Raw genomic sequence first — 12,371 nt, 5'->3', positions numbered from 1 at the left:
TTGTTTCTCTTTTTGTATTCATCAGATTTCAAGGATTTCTTTATTCAATTGTAGAGAAAAGTAAGCTCTATAACTGGTATAAATCGCGATGTTTTAATGATAATAGTAATCGAGATATAGGAGGTTAAATTTTGCTGGTTTTCAAATACCTACAAATTTTAATCGCTTGTTTCTCTTTTTGTATTCATCAGATTTCAAGGATTTCTTTACCAGATTGTAGAGAAAAGTAAGCTCTATAACTGGTATAAATCGCGATGTTTTAATGATAATAGTAATGGAGATATGGAAGGTTAAAGTTTGCTGGTTTTCAAATACCTACAAATTTTAATCGCTTGTTTCTCTTTTTGTATTCATCAGATTTCAAGGATTTCTTTATTCAATTGTAGAGAAATGTAAGCTCTATAACTGGTATAAATCGCGATGTTTTAATGATAATAGTAATCGAGATATAGGAGGTTAAATTTTGCTGGTTTTGAAATACCTACAAATTTTAATCGCTTGTTTCTCTTTTTGTATTCATCAGATTTTAAAGATTTCTTTATCAAATTGTAGAGAAAAGTAAGCTCTATAACTGGTATAAATCGCGATGTTTTAATGATAATAGTAATGGAGATATGGAAGGTTAAAATTTGCTGGTTTTCAAATACCTTCCGATTTCAATCGCTTGTTTCTCTTTTTATATTCATCAGATTTTAAGGATTTCTTTATCAAATTGTAGAGAAAAGTTAGCTCTATAACTGGTATAAATCGCGATGTTTTAATGATAATAGTAATCGAGATATAGGAGGTTAAATTTTGCTGGTTTTCTAATACCTTCTGGTTTCAATCGCTTCCTTCCCTTTTTGTATTTATCACATTTCTAGGATTTCTTTTCCAGATTGTAGAGAAAAGTAAGCTCTATAACTGGTTTAAATCGCGATGTTTTAATGATAATAGTAATCGAGATATGGAAGGTTATAGTTTGCTGGTTTTCAAATACCTTCCGATTTCAATCGCTTGTTTCTCTTTTTATATTCATCAGATTTCTAGGATTTCTTTACCAGATTGTAGAGAAAAGTAAGCTCTATAACTGGTATAAATCGCGATGTTTTAATGATAATAGTAATGGAGATATGGAAGGTTAAAGTTTGCTGGTTTTCAAATACCTTCCGATTTCAATTGCTTGTTTCTCTTTTTGTATTCATCAGATTTCTAGGATTTCTTTACCAGATTGTAGAGAAAAGTAAGCTCTATAACTGGTATAAATCGCGATGTTTTAATGATAATAGTAATTGAGATATAGGAGGTTAAATTTTGCTGGTTTTCAAATACCTTCCGATTTCAATCGCTTCCTTCCCTTTTTGTATTCATCAGATTTCTAGGATTTCTTTATTCAATTGTAGAGAAAAGTAAGCTTTATAATTGGTATAAATCGCGATGTTTTAATGATAATAGTAATCGAGATATAGGAGGTTAAATTTTGCTGGTTTTCAAATACCTACAAATTTTAATCGCTTGTTTCTCTTTTTGTATTCATCAGATTTCAAGGATTTCTTTATTCAATTGTAGAGAAAAGTAAGCTTTATAATTGGTATAAATCGCGATGTTTTAATGATAATAGTAATCGAGATATAGGAGGTTAAATTTTGCTGGTTTTCTAATACCTACAAATTTTAATCGCTTGTTTCTCTTTTTATATTCATCAGATTTCAAGGATTTCTTTATTCAATTGTAGAGAAAAGTAAGCTTTATAATTGGTATAAATCGCGATGTTTTAATGATAATAGTAATCGAGATATAGGAGGTTAAATTTTGCTGGTTTTCAAATACCTACAAATTTTAATCGCTTGTTTCTCTTTTTGTATTCATCAGATTTCAAGGATTTCTTTATTCATTTGTAGAGAAAAGTAAGCTTTATAATTGGTATAAATCGCGATGCTTTAATGATAATAGTAATCGAGATATAGGAGGTTAAATTTTGCTGGTTTTCTAATACCTACAAATTTTAATCGCTTGTTTCTCTTTTTGTATTCATCAGATTTCTAGGATTTCTTTACCAGATTGTAGAGAAAAGTAAGCTCTATAACTGGTATAAATCGCGATGTTTTAATAATAATAGTAATGGAGATATGGAAGGTTAAAGTTTGCTGGTTTTCAAATACCTTCCGATTTCAATCGCTTGTTTCTCTTTTTATATTCATCAGATTTTAAGCATTTCTTTATCAAATTGTAGAGAAAAGTAAGCTCTATAACTGGAATAAATCGCGATGTTTTAATGATAATAGTAATGGAGATATGGAAGGTTAAATTTTGCTGGTTTTCAAATACCTTCCGATTTCAATCGCTTGTTTCTCTTTTTGTATTCATCAGATTTCTAGGATTTCTTTACCAGATTGTAGAGAAAAGTAAGCTCTATAACTGGTATAAATCGCGATGTTTTAATGATAATAGTAATCGAGATATAGGAGGTTAAATTTTGCTGGTTTTCTAATACCTTCCGATTTCAATCGCTTCCTTCCCTTTTTGTATTCATCAGATTTCTAGGATTTCTTTACCAGATTGTAGAGAAAAGTAAGCTCTATAACTGGTATAAATCGCGATGTTTTAATGATAATAGTAATCGAGATATGGAAGGTTAATGTTTGCTGGTTTTCAAATACCTTCCGATTTCAATCGCTTGTTTCTTTTTTTATATTCATCAGATTTTAAGGATTTCTTTACCAGATTGTAGAGAAAAGTAAGCTCTATAACTGGTATAAATCGCGATGTTTTAATGATAATAGTAATCGAGATATAGGAGGTTAAATTTTGCTGGTTTTCTAATACCTTCCGATTTCAATCGCTTCCTTCCCTTTTTGTATTCATCAGATTTCTAGGATTTCTTTACCAGATTGTAGAGAAAAGTAAGCTCTATAACTGGAATAAATCGCGATGTTTTAATGATAATAGTAATGGAGATATGGAAGGTTAAACTTTGCTGGTTTTCAAATACCTTCCGATTTCAATCGCTTGTTTCTCTTTTTATATTCATCAGATTTTAAGGATTTCTTTATCAAATTGTAGAGAAAAGTTAGCTCTATAACTGGTATAAATCGCGATGTTTTAATGATAATAGTAATGGAGATATGGAAGGTTAAATTTTGCTGGTTTTCAAATACCTTCCGATTTCAATCGCTTGTTTCTCTTTTTATATTCATCAGATTTTAAGGATTTCTTTATCAAATTGTAGAGAAAAGTAAGCTCTATAACTGGTATAAATCGATGTGAAGGAGTTTCCAGCATCCCTGTTTACTGGTGCTCCTGGAATTCCTCTGTGAACTGTTGGGCTCACTAAGTAAAACAAAACTGAATGACGCGCTGGTACTAGTTCCATGAAGTTACTCGTTTACTCCAGTAAGCTCGCCATTATTTTACAAGAAGCATTGTAAGCATATCATGTAAGCAGATCCAGGTGGCTGTGGATATCTAAGAATATTACAGTATGCCCGTTCTATTATTGAATATAAGCACACGTGCAGTAGATGACGTGCTTCTCTGCTACGTCTCTCCTGTATTGCGACACACATGAGTCTGTTCTGGCTAACTGACGGCGGGATATTGTGCTATTTGTCATCCCCGAGCTGTCAGCGGCCCCCCACAGCCTTTATACCAGAGACAACCTGAATACCAAATAGATCGGTAAGAGCGACCAGGAATGTTGTTAGATCGAAACAGTGCTCACGCTCAGGGTAAGGTGAAAAGTTTACGACCTTGCTCCGAGATAGCGTTGTTGTCAATGGAGGACTGTCAATATGCTGTTTTCGTTGTGTAATAATCTTTTCAAGGTACCTAAAGTCAGAAAAATGGTTGTTAAGTAATGGCTAATGTTACTGGATGTATGTATATTTATTTACTTTTAAGGGGAAGAGATTAACTTCCCTGTTATGGGTTTACATTTCAATGTAATGTACTATTACATTACTGTAAAATAATGGTTTTAATATTTCCATGAAAATGTGTGTTCTTAGCAGAAAATGTTCTCTTGATTTTCTCGTAAACTGCTTTAAAGATTTTGTAAAAACTTTCAATATTACGTTGCATATAGATTTGAAACTTTTATTGGAAATAATTTTCCCTTGAAAAATTCGAATGAGTGCACAGGATAGGCAGACATAGAGATAGGTGAAAAAGCTTTGCAAAAGTACAATTTGGGAGAGCAAGATAATAATGTACAAATAAAATAAATTAAAATAACATAAAGGAAAGGAAAGAGAGGGGGTCGCCACCGACACTCAGAATACCTTAAATGAACAATACAGGCTAACTATATTCTAGACTGAATATATTTTGACTAATATACATACAAAAATTACATACATTTACATTAAAAAAAACAATGGTCATGACCAAACAGACTTGTTAACACAGCATGGCCGCACAAAGCCAAAACTACCACTTCTTTGGCACTGACTAGAATCTGACGTACACACAGTTCCTTGTGAGAAGCCCCCGGGCAACTAGCTCGAAACTACCAGGCACAATCCTGGAGCCCCCCCACTCCTTCCTCTTCACCAGTTCTGCCAACTGCAGACGTGCAGCGCAACCAAAGCCAACTGTCAAATTATATGCTGTGGGGCCGCATATTTTTTCGAGGCTCGAACAATAGGCTTACCCCTACCTAATAAAAATATCATTCAATAGGTAGGACCAATCATTTCTATTATAATAAAAGGATGAAATGAGGTTTTTTTTTTAGAATTCTAAAATTTAAGGAAATATTGGTGCCGGAATTGAGAATTTCTAGTTGAGTTCCTGCTCAGAAAAAATAAATGCATTTTCTGAACCAACCTTTTTGACTTTTCACCTTCCGCTCATAAGAAGTAGATTTCCCAAAAAAATTTACATTAAACTTTTCACTCTAAACAGTTTATCAAAAGGAAATTTACTTAATTTTAATTAAATTAAAGAGTTACGCCTAATAGTGTATTCGAAATTTTATGAACTTCATCCTAAAGTCCAGAACTTACGTAAAATCAAAAAACAACCAACCTAAGCTAGTCATTGTGGGACACTTAGAATGTGGTCGGTATTGTTTCCTATTTGAGGAGATTGCCACACTGTTCAAGAGGCCGTTGCTGAGTATTGTAGTCAGAAACAATGGAGTAACTGTGCAAATAGTTGAACGATTCAGCACACTAGACACAGTCCAAAACCGCTTAGGTCCAGTAGTTTGTCCTGAACTGGGGAGATGTTGCCATGGAAAAATTTTTGACCTCAAATTTCGAAACCATCTCAATAATTACGCAAAATCAAAAAATTTAAATCCTACTCTCCTTCTGAAACCCAGCCAATTTCCCCAATTTTCACTAACCCCATCCTCTTCCAGCTGGGGTGACAATGGTGGAAACAGTAGCCTGATAAAACTCCTTAATTATTGATTGTTCATTAGTTCAGTTTACAAGCGGGAAATTCCCGTTTTCTAATCCTTGGGGATTTTTGTAGATTTCTATTTATTTCTTCTTTTTTTTATGATTGCATCATAGTTTGGTGCAATCAACAAAAATAGATCACAATAAAATAGAAGATAATTTTAAATTTGCGCAATTTAATTAAAATCATAACAGCTGATATCTTTGATTTAAAATAAGAATTGATCGATAAAAATTTAATGAGGTTATTATTAAACATTTTATTTTATAAAGACATAATTTACTGAGTCAATTTTTATTTTATGTAATAAAATTTTAGAACACATTTCCTTAGAATTACTGAGTTCTTTGCTGGCAATAGTTTCGAAACTTTGCACTAGGTAAACAGTTCAAAAAATTTTTGAAGCTGTTATTTTCCAGTGAAAGTTTAGATTTTTGATTGTTTTTATTTTACATTTATAAAACGCATTTTTAATGTTCTCTAGAGCAGTGATTCTCAACCACTGTGCCGCGCGGCACTTTTGCGATGCCGCTAAAGTATTGAAGTGTGCCGCCCAAATTTTAGAAATGCATACAATAAAAATTATATATTAAATGTAGAAGACGATATGAGAGTAGCATTATCATTTATACGACCAAATATAAACTGTAATTATCAACAAAAAACATCAAGCTCAAATTTCTCATTAAAAGTATTCTTATTATTAACTTTGTAATTAATCCCTTAAGGGACTTTATTACAAATATATTAGAAATAACAATAATTCTATATTTAAATTAAGAAGTCAGTATTCTAAACCGCCGGGTCTGGAAATTTACTTTTTTCTGCAACCATGCAAGAATGTTCTCATTACTCAATTAAAATCAGCTGTGTAATGCCCAAACTTTCCTCACTAGTGAGTGGAAAAACTTTATTGTGCTACCTTGATATAAGAAGTTTTGTTATTAACATAAATATTTTCTGTAAAACTTTAATAAGCTTATTTAACGTAACTAAATAATTAAAAATCGAATATTAAAAAAATAAAATAAAAATTGAAAGGAATATAGAAATAAAAATAATACTTTAATAAATAATTAGATATTTTTAATTATAACAGTTAAAAAGAGGGATGGAATTAGCTATGAGGTTAGCATACTGGACTCCCACGCGGAGGTCCCGGGTTCGAATCCAGCAGCTGACCCTTAGATTTTCTCTTCCTAGGAGCTTCTTACAGCTCACTGTCCGGTGATGGACAGTGTTGTCTGTAACGAGAGAACACTGTCCGGAGGCCGGCAGTGCACTGGAAAAAGCTCCGGGCGCTAATGACCTCAGCTGTTGATGCGCCAAAAAAAAAAAAAAAAAAAAAAAAAAAAAAAAAAAAAAAAAAAAAAAAAAAAAATACTTTAATAAATAATTAGATATTTTTAATTATAACAGTTAAAAAGGTTATAGTGTTACCTTATAGAAATTTAAACTGGATTCTAGTGATTCCTGTTTAGAAAACACTCCTCCATCAATAAAAGAAACAGCAGAAAATGTAATAAGTAATGTAAATACGTACGTAATGTAAATAATTGTAATATAACAATAAATGTTTATAATAAATAAATTACTTTTTGTAGACTGTAAAAATGAAATTTTTAATTTTATTAGTTAATAAATGGTTGCAGAAAAAATATAATATTTAACTCGAGTGTAAAGTATTTTCCTCACACTCGGCAATTTGCAGGGTGCAAACCCTGCCTCGCGTAAGGAAAAGTACTACTTTCCACACTTGTTAAATAAATAACTATTCTTCATGAGCCTATATCTCAAAAACTTTATAAGTGATTTAAAAAATAATATCTTTTACTTAATCTACCCATACCTCGCTGGAAACACAGTGTATAAACATAGTATGCATTTCACACCCCCTTAGACTACACCTGTCGACCTACAAGTCGATCGCGACACACTTTTAAGATAAAAAAAAAAAATAGATCTTATAAACAGAAAAGTTGGCCACCCCTGTTCTAGAGTATTTGCCCCATCCGTGAAACCACTCTACACATCCAGAATAGATTCTCTGATCCACTATTATGTCCTAGAAACTTAATAGCAAGAATATTTTTGCTCAAGACTTTCTGTATCAGTTCTTTTCGTTTTGTAAAGCCAGAAAACCTAAGTTCTAGTATTTTCCAGTAGCTTCGGCATCGGGTTCCTCCCCCCCCCCCCCAAGATTCTAAATAGATATTAATAATTGTGAATTTTATTAGTGCATGATGTAAAATGCGATACCATGCAAAACTTCTGAGTTCATAGAATTATGATCTCAGAATAAATGATGAGATCAGTAGAGTAATCTTTCTATGTTCAATTAGTACGCATGATGCTTCAGTAATAATAATATTATGATTGAATACAATTATGTATTTTTATAGATCAATCATTGGTTTGCGTATAAACAGATAATTGGTTAATAAATTGTGATGTGTAACTATAATTTATTGTTTTTTTTCTCTGAGGAATAAGACTTTAGGCTTTGCGTATATATATTTATAGTAGACTGATTGGAACAGTACCAGTCTTGAACGAAGCATTCGTGAAGATATTAGCAATGTATGTTTGTACACATTTGTTTGGTGTGGTGTTTACGACGTTTATCGTAAGTACTTTTGTTTTCTTTATATTGCTATGAATCTTTCTGCTATACTTGAATCAGATTCGGATTATAGGACTTCAAGTTTTCGCTTTCAGTTAGCTGGCTGGTTTCCCTGTAAAATACTCATCAGGGAGGCGCCACCGTAGCCGAGAGGTTAGACGCGAGACCTGTAAAACTTATATGCCTTGTGGTACTGGGTTCGATTTCCGGTCTAGTGGCCTTGGATTTTATTTAATGGTTATTAAAAGAAATTTACAGTAAAGAATGTTTGCTAGTCGCCTCCGACCACGTCACCCCTAATTTGGTAGTTAGACGTTAAGCCCCGCCTAAAAAAATAGGCAATTACTTTGTTATGCCAAAAACTTATTTCTCGCTGTAATCCCCAAATTAAATAATGGTGTATGGAATACTTCACCGGACCGCCTGTACACTTCCACGATCGTCTTAGAGATTAGAGCGATATGTAAGATCTCGACTTATACATTAGCTCTTCTCAACCTCCTAGTTCCAAAAGTTTATTGTGTAGTTCAAGAAAATCTGTGTTTTATACATATATTTAGCATATTTTTCCAATTAACAAAAGAATAGCACACAGATCTAAACTCGTTAAACGAAAATCCTTCCTTTCAAAATTGGTAACTGACACTCATTTAACGTCATATACCATTTTCTTCATTTTACTGTATTTTATTATTTATAATGTAAATTATATATTTTTGAATATAGTTCTTAAATTAATTAATTATTAAATTACACGTTTGCAATAAATCTAACTGGATTTGATGATTCTGATCAAATGGTAGGTGAATTCCTTTCATAATGCCGACGCCGTTTTGACACCTATTTTTTTTTTCAATTAATCGCAGATTTCTGCATAAATTTTAAAAATAACCCCTATGCATTGTATGCCTTTCGAAAGGTGATTGTATGTAGATGTTTTTCCTGAATAGTGCACGTTTTTTACATATAAAATGTTTTTGAGAAAAATGAAGTCAAAGTTTTTGAAAAAAATTAGAAACTTGCTATTCCTTATGTTTGGGCCACAAAGTGAAATACTTAAGATTATTATTTTGAAATGTAAATTAGCTTATTTAAAAGGAAATTTAACCTTCTTTCTAATGAGCTGATTGAAAATGCTTTTGCTCTGATAGTTTGAGAAATATAGACAACTGTTTGCTAAAAAGTAGTGACACCATGAAAAAACATAAAATTAAAAATATCTATAAAACGGAACCGAATCGAGCCATAGTCTATATGGAATTTTGTCGTGAATACGTCTTTAAATTTGAATCATATGGAGGCAATCCAAAAAACCCAATGATAACAAAATCGGGGGATACAGTCTGGCATTCTAGTTTCGAATCTATCGTCTACATTCAAAATTAAATTAGACCACTGGATAGCTAAAGGATCAAAGAATTCATTACGATAAGCGAGGACTGTGACGCATCGCACTCGGTGGAGGAGGAAGCGCCGCCATTTTGAGATCATTTTGCTGCGATTCGAGATTTGCAATGAGTATAACTTTTGACTCGGAGAAGCTTCGATGTTCGTTTAAGTTTTAATCGTCAGCTGTCGTCACAATCTATCGATTGCATGTAAAACATTAGTGTAAAATAGTGACAGTGAATATAATAAGGTGTTAGAATAAAAAAATCTATAATGTCGGCCTATACGCGTCGAAAAGCCAAAACCAAATACAGAGATCGTATACGGTTGGAAAGGGCTTCTCAAGAACAATCGAATGGTAATAATAAAACACCATATGACCGAGCGGATCAACGATGGTGTCTCAGTACATCAGCAGCTGGGGCCGGTTGAAATTATGCAAGTGGATGATGAAATCGCTTCTACATCGACAACGGACTGTGTAAGCATAGATTGTGTTCGATCGTCGATTTGTTTCCTTGATTTCATCCTAAATACATAAATAAAAATATTTTATATAAAAAATATAACCCGTTACGCAAACGTATTCACGTACAACACACGGCCGTGTCCATAACACAGCCACACGTTAATTTTTTGTTGCAAATGATGCCCAAAATCACCTTCCGAAGTTACGGTAGTCTCATGCTGAACACCCTGTAGTACTTTGAAAGGATAATCGTTGAAAACTTTTTTTTTTTTAAAGAGTCTCAAAAAAAGGGAATGGTACTTCCGGTTGATCGATTTTTATAGCTTTGTTACTGTCAGAACCAATCAGGTGCACTAAATATCAAGTTTTTAACTTCCTGAAATTTTTTTATGAACTAAGTGTTCATATACGAGTACATAAATATGAACACAGATACAAAGTCACAGTCACATCTTTTTGTCGAGTCTCTAACGTTTCTCAAAACGGATATGAATATTTCCGCTCGCGATATTGAAATTTCAACATGACAGCAATACAATTCCATTAAAAAAAAAAAAAAAAAATCTAAAGTAAATTTAGAATCGTAATAATTTCTTACAAAATAGAAGCCTTATGTTTCGAACTATATTTTCTTTGTTCTCTGTTTCAGATAATGCAAAATACAAATGTCTACAGTATGCCGAAAAGCCCGGAAGAGATTTTAAAAAGAGAAGCACAAAAACACAGAATAACAACAATACTAGCCAATCTCTCATTGTTAAATAACAAAATTCCTGAATTAAATTGGGAAGATTTAGATGAGAATTTAGACATAGGTCAATATTTAGTAGTTTCGAACACTTTTACACAAAGTGTAGAAGCTTTGAAAAATTTCATTATAGAATATAAATGTGAAAGAGAACAAAAAATTGAATTATTTAAAGAAAAAATCGATAAAAATATTAAAAAATTCAATATAATAATAGCAAATATTAGAGGTAATTGTGATAATAATGTTTGTATAAATCAATGTAAAGTTTACAAACCGAACGATATCTATTTGATCTCTACGTACGATTTGATCTCACAGATTGTATTATTTGATTTACAAAATAATATCACCAATTTAGAGAATCAATTAAATTATCTACAATTAAATATAAATAAAACAAAAAATTTTATCAATTTTAATCGTACGAATATTTTTTTAAAACATTCTAATAATGAATTCAATTTAATCGCTGTGAACAGTTTTAAACATTTTTTCAAAATTAAAGAGAAAATTTGGAAAAATGTTTATATATTGATGGAAAATGTGGCCAATTTTGGTAAATTATTGGACGATATTGGCGATAGTATAGCTTTAGAGTTAAAACAACAGTTGATATCGTTTGCTTGTTGTTCTAAAATGTTTGAATTAAATTTAACAACTTTTGTATGCAATGATACAGAATATTATTTAAAACAATTTGAAAATTCAAAATTTATTAAATATGAAAAATTGATGGAAACATCTTCAGAAGAAGAAGAAGAAGAAGAAAATTTTTGAATTACGATAAGTTGTAATTGGTGATTGTAAATAACACATATGTAAGGTAAAGATGAGTATATATTTACATTTTCTGGAGTTTTATTTTTTAAATATACGTTTTCAGTGGTGTCATTTATTGATAATTCAATATATAATTTCAATCATATCCTTGTTTTAAATAAGTCAGTAACAAGGAGGCACATGGATACATCGGATACAGTAGGCGCCACAGTAGCCGTGCGGTTAAGATACTAGACCTGTGAAGCTAATAGGTATTGTGGTACTGGGTTCGATTCCCGGTCTCCAAGCCTTGGATTTTTATTTTAATGGTTAATAAAAAGAAATTTACAGTAAAGTATGTTAGGCGGTTATAGGCTAGACCCGCAATGCTAAGATGTATAGTTGGTTTAGTGGGTTCGATTCCCTGGTCTCTAGGTCTTGGATTTTATTTAATGGTTAATATGAGAAATTTACAGTAAAGTATGCTAGACGGTTATAGGCTAGACCCGCAAAGCTAAGATGTATTGTTGGTTTAGTGGGTTCGATTCTCGGTCTCTAGACCTTGGATTTTATTTAATGTTAATAAAAGAAATTTACAGTAAAGTATGTTTACTAGTCCACCTAGGCACCTAATTGGTAGTTGGATGTAAAGCCTGCTTGAAAAAATAGGCGATTACTTTACTTACTCCTTTATTGGTGGGGGGGGGGTCGATGGAGGTTTTGAAAAATTATATATAGGGGGAGGGGTCCATGATCAAAAAAGTTTTTGCGACCCCTCTACGTAGGTCTACTCTTCCTCTAGGTAGCGTTGCTCTATCTTCGCTTTGCTCTCCACTATGCGCAGTTCCATGCGGTTAACTTGTGTGTTTATTTTCGCCGGTTTGCTCGCCGCTCCACTATATGTTTCCGCCAAAGAGGCCATAAAATGCAATTGGCACTTTAGAGGGAAGCCTGCCTTTAACCTTCTTTCTAAATTACCTTTATATCGATTT

At 32.2% G+C, this 12,371-nt stretch overlaps 2 protein-coding genes across 2 annotated transcripts in view; one reads left to right on the top strand and one right to left on the bottom strand.

Annotated features, from left to right (window-relative positions):
• The window catches only part of LOC141457862 (EGFR adapter protein-like), a 454,378-nt gene that overhangs the window by 381,502 nt on the left and 60,505 nt on the right, over positions 1-12,371 (bottom strand). The window lies entirely within an intron of this gene.
• On the top strand, positions 7,858-11,522 carry LOC141457864 (uncharacterized). The gene is made up of 2 exons (XM_074135191.1): positions 7,858-8,014; positions 10,519-11,522. The coding sequence occupies exons 1-2, from the start codon at positions 7,967-7,969 to the stop codon at positions 11,395-11,397; spliced, it is 927 nt and encodes a 308-aa protein (XP_073991292.1). The 5' UTR covers positions 7,858-7,966; the 3' UTR covers positions 11,398-11,522.

Source organism: Rhodnius prolixus, unplaced genomic scaffold (assembly GCF_049639745.1).
Source record: "Rhodnius prolixus isolate KJV_2025 unplaced genomic scaffold, Rpr scaffold_5, whole genome shotgun sequence".
Lineage (NCBI taxonomy): Eukaryota > Metazoa > Arthropoda > Insecta > Hemiptera > Reduviidae > Rhodnius > Rhodnius prolixus.
The sequence above is the reverse complement of the archived record's forward strand: the minus strand, read 5'-3'. Positions and strand labels throughout refer to the sequence as shown.